The 18,415-nt window shown below is 41.3% G+C and overlaps 1 gene segment (V, D, J or C); it reads left to right on the plus strand.

The window, feature by feature from the left end:
* The first annotated feature begins 16,558 nt into the window (after positions 1-16,558).
* Positions 16,559-17,162, plus strand: LOC131273782 (immunoglobulin kappa variable 1-39-like). The segment is given in 2 exon segments: positions 16,559-16,635; positions 16,819-17,162. Coding segments are annotated over 2 exon segments (393 nt in total).
* Positions 17,163-18,415: the final 1,253 nt, after the last annotated feature.

The raw sequence follows: 18,415 nt of genomic DNA on the forward strand, positions 1-18,415 counted from the left end.
ATATTTAGGTTTTTGATCCATTTTGAGTTAAATTTTGGATAAGGTTTGGGATAGGGCTTCTCTTTTCTTCTTTTGGTATGGATATCCAGTTCTTTCAGCACCATTTGTTGAATGGACTGTTCTGCCAGACCTGGGTATGTTTGACATGCTAGTCAAAAATCACTTGACCATAGATGGGAGTGTCTGTTTCTGAACCATCAATTTGGTTCCATTGATCTATGTGTCTGCCTTTTCAACAGTAGCATGCTGTTTTTACCAAGGTAATACAATTTAAATTCTGGAAATGAGAGTTCTCCAACTTTGCTTTTCCTTTTTAAGATGCTTCTGCCTATTCAGGACCCCTCACCCTTCCACATAAAATTTATAATCATGTTTGCCATTTATTTAGAAATTCTGGTGGAGTTTTTAATCTGTATTTTATTGAATCTATATGTCAATTTCAGTAGAATTGACATCTTAATGAAATTTTGTATTTTAAACTATGAGCATGGAATGTTCTTCCAATTATTTAGCTCTTTCTGATTTCTTTTACCAATTAGTTGTGTTTTTCTGGATACAAGTGCTTTACATCATTGGTTAAGTTTGTTTCTGATTATTTGTGTTTTTTTCTGTCATATTATTTTCACGACACTTCTGATACTTTTAGTTATTTTACTGATATAATCTTCATTTCTTTATGCAGTTCCAAGCTTCTCTCTCCAGTTGTTTGTTTTCAGGCTGTAGCACACTCTTTAGTATTTCCTGCAGTCCTGGTCTCTTGGTTTATTTGGATGGGAGTATGTTGTGCTTCTTTTTTTTTAGTTTTTGTTTTGCTTGTTTTTTAAAAATATCTTTGTCTTTATTTATTTTTTTAATGTTTCATTCAAAAAATATGAGGTCCCCATATACCTCCCACCCCTCTGAACCCATCCCTCCCATAACAACAACCTCCTCCAACATCATGGGACATTCATTGCACTTGGTGAATACATCTCTGAGCACTGTTGCACCACATGGTCAATGGTCCATCTTATAGATTACAGTCTCTCCCAGTCAACCCAGTTGGCCATGGGATGACATATGATGTCCAGTAAACTGTCCCTGCAGTACCACCCAGGACAACTCCAAGTCCTGAAAATGCCCCCACATCTCATCTCTTCTTCCCACTCTCCACCCTTAGAAGTGACCATGGCCTCTTTCTCCATCTCAATGCTACATTTACTTCCATTACTACTCATAATAGTTCCAGAATAGAATATCAGTAGGTCCACTCTAATCCATACTCTTTCCTCCATTCTGTGGACTCTAGGATGGTTATGTTAACTCCACTTCTATATCAAGAGGGTGCTTAGATTCCACTTGAATGATGGATGCAATTCTCCTGTTTACAGTTGTAGGCACGCTTGTCTCCTTGGTGTGATGGATGACGTTCTTCACCTCCCTGTTAGCTGGCTGGGTTAAGTCCAATAAGCCAGAGGGTAGGAGCTGCAAGTCTGTTGAGGCTCAGGGCATGGCTATCACATGGACCATTGAGAGATTCAGGTCCCCTGAGTATACACTAAACTCCAGCACCAACCACAGGTCCGGTAAAAGTAACAGGAGAGGCTTGTGAACAAAGATCACATCTGAGTCCAACTTCATCACACTCAGGAACACAAACTCCAAAGTAGGGTCAACTGACATTGCATTGAGCTCCATCTGCCATGACCATAGAGCCTGTGGGTCTCTGTAGCACTCAGAAGATGTTGTGCTTCTTGATATGGAAATCTCTGTCCTTCAATAGGTTTGGGATATTTTCTACCATTATGTCTTCAAATATTCCTTCTGCCCCTTTTCCCTTCTCTTCTCCTTCTGGGACAACCATGACACATGTGTTTGCATGTCTCTTACTGTCATTTATTTCCCTGAGACGCTGTTCAATTTTTCCCTTCTTTTCTTCATCTGTTCTTTTGTTTGTTCACTGTCAGAGGTCATTTATTCAAGCTCACCAATCCTTTCTTCTACTTCCTCAAATCTGCTATTATATGACTCTAGTGTATTTTAAATTTCATTTATCATGTCTTTCTTTCCAATAAGATCTGCTATTTTTCTATGTATACTTTCAAATTCTTCTTTGTTCTCATACAATGTCTACTTAATATCCTTAATCTCTTTAGCCATCTCAATGAATTTATTAAGAAGATTTGTTTAAACATCTATAATTAGTTGTTTCAACTCCTTTATGCCACCTGGAGGCATATCTTCCTCCTTATTCTGGGTCATATCTTCCTGTTTCTTAGCGTGGGTAGAAATTTTTTGTTGGTACCTCGATGTCTGGCTTCCTAGAATATTCATCCTGGGTGCAGTTTTGCTCTTTAGTTTACGGCTTTCTTGCCCTTTTTCCCTTGCTGGTTGTGTAGTAGGAGCCAAGGATGCAGTTGGTGTTCTGAGCTGTGGAGGCTCAATCTGCCTTCAGTGCCCCAGGGACTGATGAAATTTCTTCCAAATTTTTTCTTGCCAGATGTTTGGACCAAGCTACTACTGTGTGTAATAATCCAAGTTGTGTAGTTCTAGACTGTGGTTGCCCAGATAGACTTATGAAGCTTCAAGTGCCTTTCTCCTCTTCCTGGAGCTGGGATGGAGCTACAGGTGTGGGGAGCAATCTATGCATTACAGGTCCAAGGTGACTGCAGTTGTCTTGTACATATCATACTATTCTGTTAGTGATAGCCAAATGCACCATCATTTCCCTGGAAAGGCTGTTGCAGGGCCCAACAAGTTCTCCCTACTAGATGTGGGGTTGAAGCTTAGGTTTGGGCTGAGGGCAACCTGGTTGAAAGATACCTGTTCCTTCAATCATGGCAATTTTCAGTGAGCCTGCTTGTCCTCATGCTGTGTTCATAGTCAAAATGGAGGTTATCAGTCACTTTTTGACTTGGACATTTTAAAACTTTAGCTACTTTTAGAGTTATACTATAGCCATCCAAATTCATTAATCAATAGCTGAAATCAGTGGTCAACCACCTCTTCCTCCCTGTTTTTTGGAAATGGAGATTCAAATTCCAGCCACAGGATAGCCCCTGAGGTGGCCTGTGTGGCCAAGCAGGATGATCACCAGCCTCCTTGGTGTGGCCTATATTTTCCTGGATAGGCTGGTGCATGCCTTTCCAGTTATGTCCCTGTCAGAGGTTGCGGTCACCCCTCGGGCTGAAGTGTGGTTTGCTGGCCTGGCGGGGGAGCGGCCGCGGCAGGCCAAGCCGCTGCCCCCATAATAGGGTGGCTGGTCGGACTCACCGCCACCCCTGAAGGGAGCTCGGCATGGGCGCAGAGTGCCCTCGGGTCTCCCCTTCTCAGCAGCCATGCTTCCACGGCCGCCCCTCCTCCCGGATGGCGCCACACGATGCCTGTGGAGCGGCACCCTTCTTCTTCCTTCTCCCTGCGCAGGCGCAGGGCAGAAAATTCCAGTCTGCCCTTTTCCCCTCCCCCGACAGCAGCAACAGCCAGGCATGGGCGGAAAAATCCAGTCTGCCCTTTTCCCTCCCCCCGACAGCAGCAACAGCCAGGCGTGGGTGGGAAACTCAAGTCTGCCCTCCACCCCAGCAACAGCAGCCACCAATCCCTAAACCCTGCCCCTTCCCCCAGCAACAGCGACAGCCAATCCCTAACCACCACCCCTCCCCCATCCAGTACCGCCCACTGACCTTTCACCGGCAACCAATCAGAACAGGGCGTGGCTTCGACCAATCAGCCTTCCCCAGCCCCTATAAAACTGTTGCCTCTCCCTCAATAAAGTGGACTTGCGTGTTTACCTTGTCTCCGCGGTAGTTCTTCTGCCGTGCGCCCTCCAGTCCTGAGAGCCCCCGACAAGGGCCTGGCCTCCCTTGTCCCCAGTTCGTCGCCTGCTTCTCTGGGCGACCCCTTCGTCGCCGGCTTTGCCGGGCGACCCCGTCAGCCGAACCGCGGAACCCCTTGTGAGACCAATCCCTCGTCTGCTGCCGGACCGACCCCTCGTCCCAAGTGGGACCGACCCCTCGTCCCAAGCGGGACTGACCCCTCGTCCAGAGCTGGACCGACCCCTTGTCCGCAGCCAGACCCCACCTCTACCGACCGAGCAAGCCGCCGCAAGAGGTGGGGATGGGGTTTATGCTATAACTGCAATTTGGTCAGGATGGAAAGAAGCTGGTCCCTACCAGCACTGTGATATTCAGTACATGCTGTTTCCCTTGTGTCAGAGGTGAAGTTAAAATTGTGCTACTGGCCTCTTTCTGACCTGGACAGGTTCAAACTTTACCTCTTCTTAAGATTACAAGATAGCCTACCAGATTTACTGATCAGTATCTTAAGTTAGTACACATCCCTCTCTTCCTTCCCCCTTTTTGAGAAGTGGAGCTTCCAATTCCAGCCATGGAATCACTTCTTAGGGAGCAAGTGTAGTCAGTGGAAGATGGGCACTAGCCTCTGGGATGTGGAGTGCCCTACTCTTAAATCTTCTCTGCCAATGGAGAGTATCCTCCTTTCAGTCTTTCCACGATGTTGCAGGATGACCTACTTGTCTCTTGGAGCCACCAGACAGGTGCTTTATATAGCTCTGGGTGATTACTAACTGCCCTGTAGCACGAGCTGACTCTAGGAGCTCCTTACTCTGCCACCATCTTGCTGGTTCTATTTCTCCTTACTTATATACTTATATGCGGGAAGAAGTCATATGTTGTGCATTCTCTAATAACACTAAGATGGGAAACAGTAATTGCATTTATCAATTTATTTACAGTTGCTAGAGTCACACAATTTGGACATAACATGTAGAAATTTTTCTGATATGCATCTCTGAGTCTAAAATATTTCAGACTGAATCCTCTGCCATGATGGCAGCAGTAGATGTCTTCAACCTCCAATGTCTCATGACTGGCATCCAGCATTGATGTTGCAATCAGGAGTGTCCACCATCCATCTGTGGTAGGAGTGGGATCATGTCTTTCTCTTTTTGTGATGTCCCAGACTGTGTTAATGCCATCGAACTTCTGACACATTTCCTATGCTTCCCCAGCTTGTGATCAGATCTATAAGCCACACGATATTAATTTTGTACTTTTATATGAATTAGCTTAAACCCACTCCATTTCTTTTTTTCCCCCCAAATTCTACTCAATTTATTCATTTCTTAAAGATATTACATTCAAAAAGTATGAGGTCCCCATTCACCCCCACCGCCCCCACCCCACCACTCCCCCCACAATAACACTCTCCCCCATCATCATGTCACATTCATTGCATCTGGTGAGTATGTCTCCGGGCATCACTGCACCCCATGTCCCGTGTTCCACACCATAGCCCACACTCTCCCACGTTCCATCCAGTGGGCCATGGGAGGACATAAAACATCTGGTAATTGTCCCTGGAGAACCACCCAGGACAACTCCAAGTCCTGAGAATACCTCCACATCTCACCTCTTCCTCCCATTCCCCGCACCCAGCAGCCACCATGGCCACTTTTTCCACACCAATGCCACATTTTCTCGATTATTAACCACAATAGTTCATGAATAGGATATCATTAAGTCCACTCTGATCCTTATTGTATTTCTACTTCCTGTGGTCCTTGGCTTGGTTGTGTCCTTTCCACATCTATGTCAAGAGGGTGTTTAGATTCCACATGGATACTGGATGCAATCCTCCTGCTTTCAGTTGTAGGCACTCTAGGCTCCATGGTGTGGTAGTTGACATTCTTCAACTCCATGTTAGCTGAGTGAAGTAAGTCCAATAAATCAGAGTGTAGGAGCTGAAGTCTGTTGAGGCTCAGTGACTGGCTATCATATTGTCAGTCTAGAGATTCAAATCCCCTAGATATAGCTTAAGCCCCAGCACCAACTACAATTCCAGTAAAGTAGCATGAAAGGCTTGTGAAAAGAGATCCCATCTGAGTCCAGTTCCATCATGCAGAAACACCAGCTCCATAGAAGGGCCAACTGGCATGGCAGTGAACCCCATCTGCCATGATCATAGAACCTGTGGGTCTCTTTAGGCCTCAAAAGGACCAAAATCTGGGGTTGTATCTACTTTATCTGTCTCTGAGACTCTGCTCAGGTGTGTATAAGGGCAATCCTTCTGACAACCTCCAGACTCTTTTTTAGAAACTCATAGCCATATGAACTCATTTGTCTTTTCCATTTCCCCCTTACTTTAGGTCAAACAGCATTTTTAACTCCTGTTATTATATGTAGACAGGGAGATTCTGCTGGGTCCGCATTGAACCTTTAATTTAAGGTAATTTTCTAGTTACATCATCAGCTGGTACTTGGAAGTGATCCCTCGGTGCCAGGGAGGCTCATCCCCAGGTGTCATGTCCCACGCTGGGGGGAAGGCATTGTTTACATGCTGAGTATGGCTTCGAGACTGGCCACATTTAAGTAACATGGAGGCTGTCAGGAGGGAACTCTTAGGCACAGTGCTGCTCTAGGCCTTGTTCTTATTTCAGGTGTATAAGGCTCACAAGCATAGTCATTAGTATCAGGGGCTCACTGTTGGACCCTCGTTCCTTCCTGGTCCTTATCGTTGCACCTGGGGACTGCACTGCTCCCCTAGGGACCACGACAGAGCCTCCCCTCCCCCGGCCAGGAACCCAGTACCCCCTTAGCTGTTGTTTTTAATTGTTCCCACTATGAGTATATCCAAACATTTCCATGCACTGGACACATGCCCTGTATAACTCCCTGTCAACCATATATCACCTGTCAATAATATCCCATACCAGTATTCCTCTGCTGCCATTGTTGAACCACTCTGTGATCCAAAACTTCCTGAAAAGTGAAGCCCAATATAAGGTCAGGTTCTCTTACTAGTAAAATGGAATATAGCAAATAGTTTAAAGGATATAGAATACATATTTATTTGGAAAAATTCTACATCCTATCTCTTTCTTTTCTTTTTTCCTAATTATTGAGCTTCTCTTCAGAAGAGCCTTAGATCACAGTAATTCATATATACAATATACAGTACTCCCACATATCCATTATAAAACCTTTTCCCTTCCACTGCAATAATCTTTTAACTTATTCATATCATATTTACTGGAACTGATGTACAGATATTGAGACAATAGCTTTCAAACAAGGTGACATTTGTGTTTACTTTGTGGTTTATACTTTAGGCTATACAGTTTTCTAAATTTTTTAGTTTTCCTATGTTTTACATTATGGCTTACATTATTAGTCTGTCATCCCCTATATGTTTTTTGTGTAATATTATATGTTTTATATCCATCCTTGTGTACTCTTGTGAAACACTTCTTTTGCCCTCACATTTACTTTGGTTTCATCTATTCAATATCTATTTCCCCCTCCCCTTGGGGCCCACAGTGACAGTCAATCTTCATTTCTTGAGGAGCCATGTTCAGAGATACTTGCAACAGTGTTGAGGGCTTGACTTTCTCAATTGCCCTAATGCCCTGGGAACCACCCTTTCTCTTGAGAAATACAGTTCCCTCTATTTGATGGCATTAGTCCTCCCCAGGATGTGGGTCCACCCCAACTCTCACTTCTTGGGTCTCTACCCAATGGTACAACCCACGCTGGCAAAATGAGCATTCAGACATTCCCCAGGAGTCCGTCCCGCATCAGACCATCCCCTCCAAGCATCCTAAACAGGTAACCCTCCTAATTATATTTTGATACGATTTTCTCAGCATTTTACTCTCAACCAACACCTGACTCTCTCCTATGTTCATATGTTGCCCCTCCCTCCCCCCAATTTTGTGGGCAATATTACCCCTCCACCCATCCCCAGCCCCCCTCAAACCTGCAAAGCCCCACCCAAAGGCAACCCCTAGCCCCCATTTTATCTCTTCTTTGTGCTCATACTTACCACCAGCTCATCATAGATTCCACCCCTGCAGACGTCAGCTCACATCCTTCCTCCACCCCCCGATTTCCTGTAGGCCTATTTTCCAGTCTCTAGCTCTCTGAGGCAGCTTGCTTATTTCATATCATTGAGGTCATGTAGTATTTGTCCTTCAATGCCTGGGCTGCTTCACTCAACTTAAGGTTCTCAAGATTCATCCATGTTATCACGTTTGTTTGTAGTGTATTTGTTCTTACAGCCGAGTAGTATTCCATTGTGTGTATATACCACATTTTATTGATCCACTCGTCTGTTGATGGGCATTTGGGTTGATTCAAACTTTTGGTGATAGTGAACAATACTGCTATGAACATTGGTGTACATATATCAGTTTGTGTCCTTGTTTTCAGTTCTGCTGGGTATATACCCAGCAGTGGTATTGCTGGGTCATATGGCAAATCTATGGTTAGTTTTATGAGAAACCGCCAAACTGTCCTCCAGAATGGTTGAATCCTTCTGCATTCCCACCAGCAGTGGATGAGTGTTCCCCTTTCTTCACATCCTCTCCAGCATTTGTATTCTTCTGTTTTTTTCACAGCTGCCAATCTTATGGGAGTAAGATACTATCTCATTGTAGTTTTGATTTGCATTTCCCTGATAGCTAAAGATTTGGAGCATTTTTTCATGTGCTTTTGAGCCATTTGTATTTCTTCTTTGGAGAAGTGTCTGTTTAAATCTTTTTCCCATTTTTTAAATGGGTTGTTTATCTTTTTATTTTCAAGATATAGGAGTTCTTTATATATGCAAGTTATAAATCTCTTATCGGATGTATGGTTGCCAAATATTTTCTCCCATTGTGTAGGTTCCCTTTTTACTTTCTTGACAAACTCCTTTGAGGTGCAGAAGGCTTTAATTTTGAGGAAGTCCCATTTATCTGTTTGTTCTTTTGCTGCTCGTGCTTTTGGTGTGGTATTCATGAAGCCATTTCCTATTACAAGGTCTTGTAGATGTTTCCCTACACTGCTTTCCAAGGTCTTTATGGTCTTGGCTCTTATGTTTAGGTCTTTGATCCATATTGAGTTGATCTTTGTATAAGGTGTGAGATGATAATCCTCTTTCTTTCTTCTACATATGGCTATCCAGTTCTCCAGGCACCATTTGTTGAATAGGCCATTCTCTCCCAGTTGAGAGGGTTTGGTGGCTTTATTGAATATTATATGGCTATATGTATGAGGTTCTATATCAGAACTTTCAATTCGATTCCATTGGTCTGTGTGTCTCTCCTTATGCCAATACCATGCTGTTTTCACTACTTTGTAGTATGTTTTGTAGTATGTTTTGAAGTCAGGTAGTGTGATTCCTCCAATTTCGTTTTTCTTTTTCAATATGTCTTTGGCTATTCGGGACCTCTTTCCTTTCCAAATAAGTTTCACAGTTAGTTTTTCTTGTTCCTTAAAGAAGGCTGTGTTGATTTTTTTTTTGGGGATTACATTGACTGTGTAGATCAGTTTTGGTAGGATAGACATCTTAATAATGTTTAGTCTTCCTATCCATGAACAGGGAATATTCTTCTATTTATTTAGGTCTTCTTTGATTTCCTTGAACAGTCTAGTATAGATATTGGTGTATAAGTTTTTTACATCTTTAGTTAAATTTATTCCTAAATACTTGATTTTTAAATTTACTATTGAGAATGGTATTTGTTTCTTGATTTCCTCCTGATCTTGCTCATTATTGGTGTACAGAAATGCTACCGATTTTTGTACATTGATCTTATAACCTGTGACTTTACTAAACTCATTTATGAGTTCTAGAAGCTTTGTTGTAGACCTTTCAGGGTTTTCTATGTATAGGATCATGTCATCTGCAAAAAATGAAATTTTTACTTCTTCCTTTCCAATCTGAATGCCTTTTATATCTGGTTCTTGTCTCAGTGCTCGAGCAAGTACTTCTAAGACAATGTTAAATAGAAGGGGAGACAGTGGGCATCCTTGTCTTGTTCCTGACTTTAGAGGGAAGGATTTTAGGATTTCTCCATTGTAAACAATGTTGACTGTAGGTATTTCATATATACTCTTTATCATGTTCAAAAAATTTCCTTGTATTCCGATCTTTTGGAGTGTTTTTGTCAAGAAATGGTGCTGTATTTTGTCAAATGCTTTTTCTGCATCTATAGATATAATCATGTGATTTTTTTCCCTTCAGTCTGTTTACATGGTGTATTACATTGATTGATTTTCTTATGTTGAACCATCCTTGCATACCTGGAATGAAGCCCACTTGGTGTGGTGCACAATTCGTTTAATGTGTTGTTCAATACGATTAGCAAGTATTTTGTTAAGTATTTTTGCATCTAGAATCACTAGAGAAATTGGTCTGTAATTTTCCTTTCCTGTGGTGTCTTTGTTTGGCTTTGGTACTAGGGTAATGTTGGCATCATAGAAGGAGTTAGGCAATGTTCCTTTTGTTTTGGTTTTTTGGAAGAGTTTCAGCAGGTTTGGTGTTAGTTCTTTTTGGAATGTTTTGTAGAATTCACCTGTGAAGCCTGAGCTCTTCTTAGTTGGGAGGTTTTTAATGACTGATTCTATCTCTTTACTTGTGATTGGTTTGTTGAGATCATCAATTTCTTCTTTAGTCAATATAGGCTGCTTATGTGTTTCTAGAAATTTGTCCATTTCCTCTGAATTGTCATTTTTGTTGGAATATAGTTTTTGAAAGTATCCTCTTATGACAGTCTTTATTTCTGTGGGGTTAGTGTTGATATTTCCTTTCTCATTTCTTATTTTGTGTACTTGCATCTTCTCTCTTTTTTTCTTTGTTAGTCTCACTAAAGGTTTGTCAATTTTATTGATCTTCTCAAAAAACCAGCTCTTGGTTTTCAAGTGCTTTCCTATTTTCTATTTCATTTAGTTCTGCTCTTATCTTTGTTATTTCCTTCCTTCTTCTTCCTGTTGGATTACTTTGTTAGTTTTTTTCCTAATTCCTCCAAATGTGCAGTTAGTTCTTCAATTTTTGTTCTTTCTTCTTTTCGATGTATGAATTTATGGCTATAAATTTCCCTCTCAGTACTGCTTTTGCTGCATCCTATAAATTTTGATATGTTGTGTTATCATTATTATTTGTTTCAAGGTACTCATTGATTTCTTTTGAGATTTCCTCTTTGACCCACTGTTTTTCTAATAGTGTGCCATTTAATTTCCATATCGTGGTGTATAATCTAGGCGTCTGGACCTTGCAGATTTCCAGCTTCACTCCACTGTCATCAGATATATTATTTTGTATGATTTTGATCTTTCTGAATTCATTAAGCCTTTCTTTGTGGCCTAGCATATGGTCTATCTTGGAGAATGATCCATGTGCACTTGAGAAAAATGTATATCCTGCTGTGTTTGGGTGTAATGATCTGGATATGTCTATTAGATCTAGCTCCTCAAATATACTGTTCAAATTTTTTCTTTCTTTAGTGATTTTCTTTTGAGATGTTCTGTCCAGAGTTGATAGTGGTGTATTAAAATCCCCCACTATAATTGTAGGTGCATCAATTCTTTCACTTAGTTTTTCCAGCGTTTTCCTCATGTATTTAGAGGCGTCCTTGTTAGGACCATAAATATTTATGAATGTTCATTCTTCTTGAGAGATTGTCCCTTTCACTAATATGTAGTATCCTTCTTTATCTCTCACAATAGTTTCGCATTTAAAGTCTATTTTGTCTGATATTAATATAGCTACTCCTGCCTTTTTTGGTTATTGTTTGCTTGTAAGATTGTTTTCCAACCATTCACTTTCAGCCTCCATGAGTCTCTGGGTCTAAAATGTGTCTCTTGTAGACAGCATATAGATGGGTCATATTTCCTTACCCAATGTTCCAGTCTGAATCTTTTGACAGGTGAGTTTAATCCATTGACATTCAGTGTTATTACTTTCAAGGAATTATTTATGTTAGCCATATTTTAATTGGACTTGTGTTTTTCATATTTTGTTGGTGTTTTTTCCTTCTCTTTTTTGTCTTTTTTGTTGCTCTTATACTCTCCTCCACCTCTGCCTGTCCTTTTTTCCCCTTTCTTTCTGCAGAACTCCCTTTAGAATTTCTTGAAGGAGAGGTTTCTTGTTGGCATACTCTTTCAGTTTCTGTTTATCTGTGAATATTTTGAACTCTCCATCATTTTTGAATGCTAGTTTAGTTGGATAGAGTATTCTTGGTTGGAAATTTTTTTCTTTTAATACCTTGACTATATCATACCACTGCCTTCTTGCCTCCATGGTTTCAGAGGAGAAATCAGCACTTAATCTTATGGAGCTTCCCTTGTATGTGATGGTTTTCTTTTCTCTTGCTGCTTTTAGAATTTTCTCTTTGTCTTGAACATTGGATAATTTAACAAGTATATGTCTTGGGGTGGGCCTTTTGGGGTTTATGATGATTGGGTTCACTGTGCCTCTTGGATATGTACATCTGTTTCTTTCAGTAGATTTGGGAAGTTTTCAACCATTATTTCCTGCAACGCTCCTTCTGACCCCTTTCCCTTCTCTTCTCCTTCTGGGATGCCTATAATACATATGTTTGAGCATTTTGCATTGTCATTCAGGTCCTTAAGTCCTACCTGGATTTTTTGTATCTTTTTATCGATCAATTCTACTATCTGTTTGATTTCCAATGTACTGTCTTCCACATCACTAATTCTCTGCTCTGCCTCTTCTAATCTGCTGATATTTGCTGCGAGTGTATTTTTGATTTCTTGAACTGTGGTGTTCATTCCCATCATATCTGTTATCTTTTTGCGTATATCTGCAATTTCCCCTCCAAGTGTTGTCTTCATGTTGTTAACCTCTTTCTTTAGTTCACTAAATTTGTCTATGTTATATATTCTGAGATCTTTAATTACTTGTGCAATGTTCTGCTCCCCTTCCTGGTTTTTTGTTTATTCTTTGGATTCAGCCATTTTTTCCTGATTACTGGTTTGGTTTGTAGATTTTTATTGCTGTCTGGTCATCATTTTATCTTGACATGTTTAATCAGTTTCTTAGCTTCTTTGTCTAGTCTTGGGGATTAATTAGCTGTTGTTTTTGTGTAAGTGTTATATCTTCTCTTTGTCACTTTGTTCTTCTTATCTAATTTCTTATTGCTGGTTGAGTTCACTTTAAAGGAAAGTATTGGGTCAGTGAAAGGCAATTGTGTAAGCAAGGAAAAAGTGTAAAGTAGTATTGGTGATAAATGTTAACAGAGCAACAATATGAGATCTGGGAGGATGGATATTAGATTCATGTAAGTTGTGTAGAGTTATAGCAGTATGTAGAGTACCTATAATGAGGTAGTTGACTGAATAAGGGAGGAATATGATATGAATTAAAAAGCTAGTGTTTTCGTGAGAGAAGGAAAGATAAAAGAAAGGCAATAGTTTCAAGAATGGATAAAAGACAGAAAAGAAAACAAAGGTATTAGAAATTAAGAGTTAGACACTTTGGGGATCACAGAAAGGGAGGTGGAATATAGGAGAGACAGTTGATGATGGAGGATATCAAGATGTAGGGGAAAGGGGATAGTGTAGGTAGCCAAAATCAATTCACAAAGAAATGAGGCAACGGAGGATGAGGAAACCCAGCAAATGTGAGGTGTTCCCTGCAGCACCTATTGTATAATTAAGATAAAATAAATTAAGAAGCAAATGAGGGACAAGGGAGAGATAAAAAGAGAAGAAAGAAAGAAAGAAAGAAAAAGGGGGTGGGTAAAGGGATGGGAACAAGTAAGGAAAAGAAAAAAAGATATAAAACAACCACAACAGCAACAACAAAAAACCCCCCTAAATAACTGAAAAAAAAAAAGACTTTGGGAGAAAAGACTAGGAGATAATGCAATGTTAGCAATCAGGACAATATAAAATAAAAAAATAAAATAAAAATAAAAAAATAAAAAAATAAACAAAACAAAACAAAAAAGAAAAAATGCAAATGTTGAGGGTTAGGACATTCAAGGACCTCAGATGGACCTCAGGGCATGATGGATTCAGGGATGGAAAGTCTGCAATGTTGAAGACTCAAGAGGTGTGAGTCTCTGGGGTGTGGGCCACCAGGGTTTAGGGGACTCAGACCTGGCAACCTCAAATCTGGTTAACAGGGAGCCTGGGAACACCACAGAGCAATGCAGCCTTCAGGGATCCCCGCAGCTGGGTGGCAGCCCTATGGGGAGTTCACATCCGCAAACTCTGACCTATGTGTCTGAACCCCGCAATTCACTCACTCACTTGGGTCTCTTCTGTGGCTGTATCACCAATTAGACTTCAGGACACCTCCTACCCTGTAAACCCCCAGAACAGCCACCTGGGGGTGCCTCTACACTGCAGCCAATTTAATGATGCAGATCAGTAGCCAGGCCCAGGGGTGGGGCTCCATCTGGAAGTGCCAATAACAGAGTCCAAAACCGAAATTCCCATGCTTCGCAAAATATTCCCTTAATCGGCTTCCAGACATCTCTCACCCTGCCAGATCCTGAAACAGTCTCCTGGTTATGTCTCTTTATTGTGAACAATTTACGGCTACTGCAGTTCGGCAGCCAGACTTGGGGGGCGGGGCTGTAGCCAGAAGCACTATTATTTGTATCCGCAATCAAAAATTCTCCGCCTCACAATAAAACTCCCATTTGTCTCCCCAAATCAGTCTGCGAAGGCCTCCTGCCCTCTTGGCCTCCCAATAGCCCACTCAGGGCTTATGAATTCCCCAGTACCACAGAGCCTCCAGGAATCGCTGCTGCCATGCCGATGCCATGGCTCTGCCCACCCCAGGAGGGAGCGTCCTGCATGCAGCTCCCACCTCCGTGTAATAGAGCCTCGATTTTATCTTATACATGAATTTTCTCTGTTACCTTCCCACCAAATCAATGTCCAGACTCCTCCTGCCCTGCAAAATCCCAAAACAGCCTGGTCCCGAAGAATTTCCAATGCTGCCCAGCTGCTTCTTTGCAGGAGAGATTATCAGGTATGCTCACTGAGCCACCATCTTGCCCCGCCCCCCCTCCATTTCTGTTGTTTGCATCTAAGAGCACTAATCTCCAATATATTTTTCATATTTGGTAGCTTGGCTCTGTATCAAAATTTATTTTTCCTGAATATTTATGGCTATGCTATTTGCAGAATTTTCATTTCTGCAAATTTATGAAATAACAAAAAAAATCTAAAATTACTCATTAGTTTTTTCTTTGAATTCTGTTTTACTTGTAAATAAAGTTGACATAATTGATTTATATCAATTATTTATTTATCTTTTCATTCATATACTTATTAAACAAATACTAGTTGCAATCACATACAGTCCTGGTACTCCTTTTTGTACTAGGATTATAATAATGGCTGTTAATGAATAACCTCACTTTTGGATGAGAGAGGAGGGGAGATAAACCCAACAAAATACAGGGTTCTTCCATCTCAGTGTGTTGGTCCTATGAGGGCTCACTTACCTTGTCAACTAGGTGACAGTACCTGCAGGGATGGGGCAATGCTTTCCAGGTAGCTTTATATGCTCTAAACCAGCATTCCCTCCATGGTACTATTTCTCCCCTAGCTGGGATTCACAATCCTGGAATCAAGGGGTGGAAATGCGAGGGGCACCACTCACTAATACCCTAGTTATCCACAGAATAGTGTCCTATGCCCAGAAGTGTTCATGATATTATTATCTGCATAGTTCTAAAAGTATCCTTAGTTTTGGGTAGGAATAAATGAACTGCTCTATCAGACCTTGGGAGCTGAAGCCATTTTACTTATGACCACTAGGTGGAGGTGTTACACTTCAGGTCTGCTAATCACTACATTAGTGATTTTATTTTTTTATTTTTTATTTTTTTAATTCTAAAACATTTTATTTATTTATTTATTTTTATTGATTTTGTAAAAATATTACATTAAAAAAATATATGAGGTCCCATTCAACCCCACCACCCCCACCCCACCACTCCCCCCCCCAGCAACATTCACTTCCATCATCATGACACATCCATTGCATTTGGTAAGTACATCTCTGGGCATCTCTGCACCTCATGGTCAATGGTCCACATCATGGCCCACACTCTCTCCCATTCCATCCAGTGGGCCCTGGGTGGATTTACAGTCTCCGGTGATTGCCCCTGAAGCACTGTCCAGGGCAACTCCAACTCCATTTTAGAAAGTGGTCAGCTTAAATGACAGTCCTAAGGGTGACTTGTAAAAATTTGGTGACTCATTTCTGGGAGTAATACTGTATTAAGGGCAATACAGAGGACTTGTTTTGGATATATTAAGTGAGGTTCCTTTTGGATGTTGAACAGGAGCTTCAAATACCTGTTTAAAATTTAGACTGAGTTAGATACACAATACGTGAATTACATCTTAATCTATCCAGTGATATGAGTATATTCCACCTAGGTTTTGGCACCATATTTATAACATTTAATTAAGTTCTGATATTACACTTACAGAGGCATGTATTTTATTACAAATTCCTTTTGTTTTCAAGATGGGTGCAGTTGATTTGAAAGAGTACAATTGCTGATATAATATTTCATTTTCAGAATTGTGCTGAATATTGTTGAAAGTTGTAGTGTTAAGTTGATTTCTCGCCTTTTGCAGGTGAGTAGTTACATTTCCTGTGGTCGTGATATTTTTACCTCCTTCCATTATTTATCTTCACAACTCACTGCAGAGGTGCATTTGACTTTATACTTTCTAAAGATTTGCATATGTTCCTCGGGGACTTGGTTGTCTGCTCAGGGCTCTATTAATGCAGTTTCCCTGGAGATGGGGCCTGAGTACATCACTTGGGTGAGCAAGATGATGTCACATTCCCAACTGCTCATCCTGCTGGTGTTCTGGGCCTCAGGTGAGAGGTTTAGAAGAGTATTATCTTTATAAAGCTGGAGAATGGTTTTAACATGCAGAGTGAGCAAACCATTTCATCTAAAGCAGATCTGAATATATAAGATAAATAAGAAAACCTACATTTAGATACATATTTTATACATTTGTGATTTAAGGTATGATCTATGTTCTTTTTTGGTTGCAGGTGCCAGTGGGGACATCGTAATGACCCAGTCTCCAGGCTCTGTGGCTGCATCTGCAGGAGACACTGTCACTCTCAAGTGCAAGGCCAGTCAGAGTGTTAGCAGCTACTTAAACTGGTACCACCAGAAACCAGGACAGGCTCCTAAACTGCTCATCTATGGTGCATCCTACCGGCCTTCTGGAGTCCCTGATCGATTCAGTGGTAGTGGGTCTGGGACAGATTACACTCTCACCATCAGTAGATTCCAGCCTGAAGATCTGGGAAATTATTACTGTCAGCAAAGTAGCAGCTATCCTCGCACAGTGCTTCAACCTCGAACACAAACCTCCTCCCCAGGGCTGTAGGGCAGTGAGTCTTGCAGCACCAGCTGCTTCCTCTTCAAACAGACTTGAATATGTTTGCATCCCTCATCTGTATGAGAAACCACATCCTTTAGGGAACGTACCATAGAAAAGTTTTTTTTCACTTGGCCAGATCAAGTGACAGGGTGAATTGACTCTCTAGCCTAGGGTCTTTTAAACTTTACAGCCTGATGGATTGATTCATTGTATCTCCTTAATGCTTAAAAATTTATCATTTTCTTTCCTTATTCCTTCCATCTTCTTCCTTCTTCCCTATCATCCTCCAACTCTGGTCCTTCCCAAGATTAAATCCTTGATCCTTCCTATTCAAAGCTTCCCCTGTGGAAGGTAATTTACCTCCCTTACTCTTTCCTTCACTGGACCCTTTGCCACCCATATGTGCAGTTACTTAATTAGAAACCATTAGAGAGCACATTTTAAATGATGCAGTATGTTCTCCTAGATTCAGAATTTTCTGCTGAAGTGTATTAACTTAATTTTCTAATAATATAACAGTAATTGAGAGCTTATTTTGTTTGTTGAGAGCACAGCAGAGGAACAAGTGTCTGAAACCATGTACAATTCTATGAGGATTGTGAAGGTTGTTAAAACTGGCAGAGTGTAATCAAGCCTTCTACACTCATTCATTCTGATGGTATGTCTCCCCAAGACCCTGATGTGTTGTGTGTTACCTGGGTAAGAGCAAGAAGTGTGGGAGCTGGTGATGTAATGTTCAATGGGAGAGCTTCCAGTAAGATGAAAGATTAGAGAGGCACAGAAATCACTTCTCTTACAGAAAACAGCTAGAGGACAGGCAGACATTGCCAAAATACTATTCTATGGTTTAGGGCAGTAGGGGAAGGGGGTTCAGGACCCAGAAGAGAGGGGGGTGAAGAAAAGGAAGTTCTGTGAAGAAGATCCTTGAGTAAAGCTGCATGTGTTGGCACCTAATCCTTCACCCTCAGAGCAGACAGTATTTGATCCTTTGGTCCTTGGCTGGAGGTAACAGAATTAGGGGTCACATGGATCCAACTCCTCAGGTGAAGGGAGAGGTAAGGACATAACCTAGGGCAATCCAGCTTTTAGCCAGGGAGTTTGGTCTGCTCTTTTCCATGGGTCATGCCATTCCAGGTTAGGTGGGGCCACGGAATTGCTTTTCCTGGGAGCCAACAGGGAACTAAAGATAACCTGCCTTCTCAAACACCCTTCCTACTGACCTGGATTGTTTGCTGATGATGCAAGGAGGAGGAAATATA

This window comes from Dasypus novemcinctus, chromosome 17, assembly GCF_030445035.2.
Source record: "Dasypus novemcinctus isolate mDasNov1 chromosome 17, mDasNov1.1.hap2, whole genome shotgun sequence".
NCBI lineage: Eukaryota > Metazoa > Chordata > Mammalia > Cingulata > Dasypodidae > Dasypus > Dasypus novemcinctus.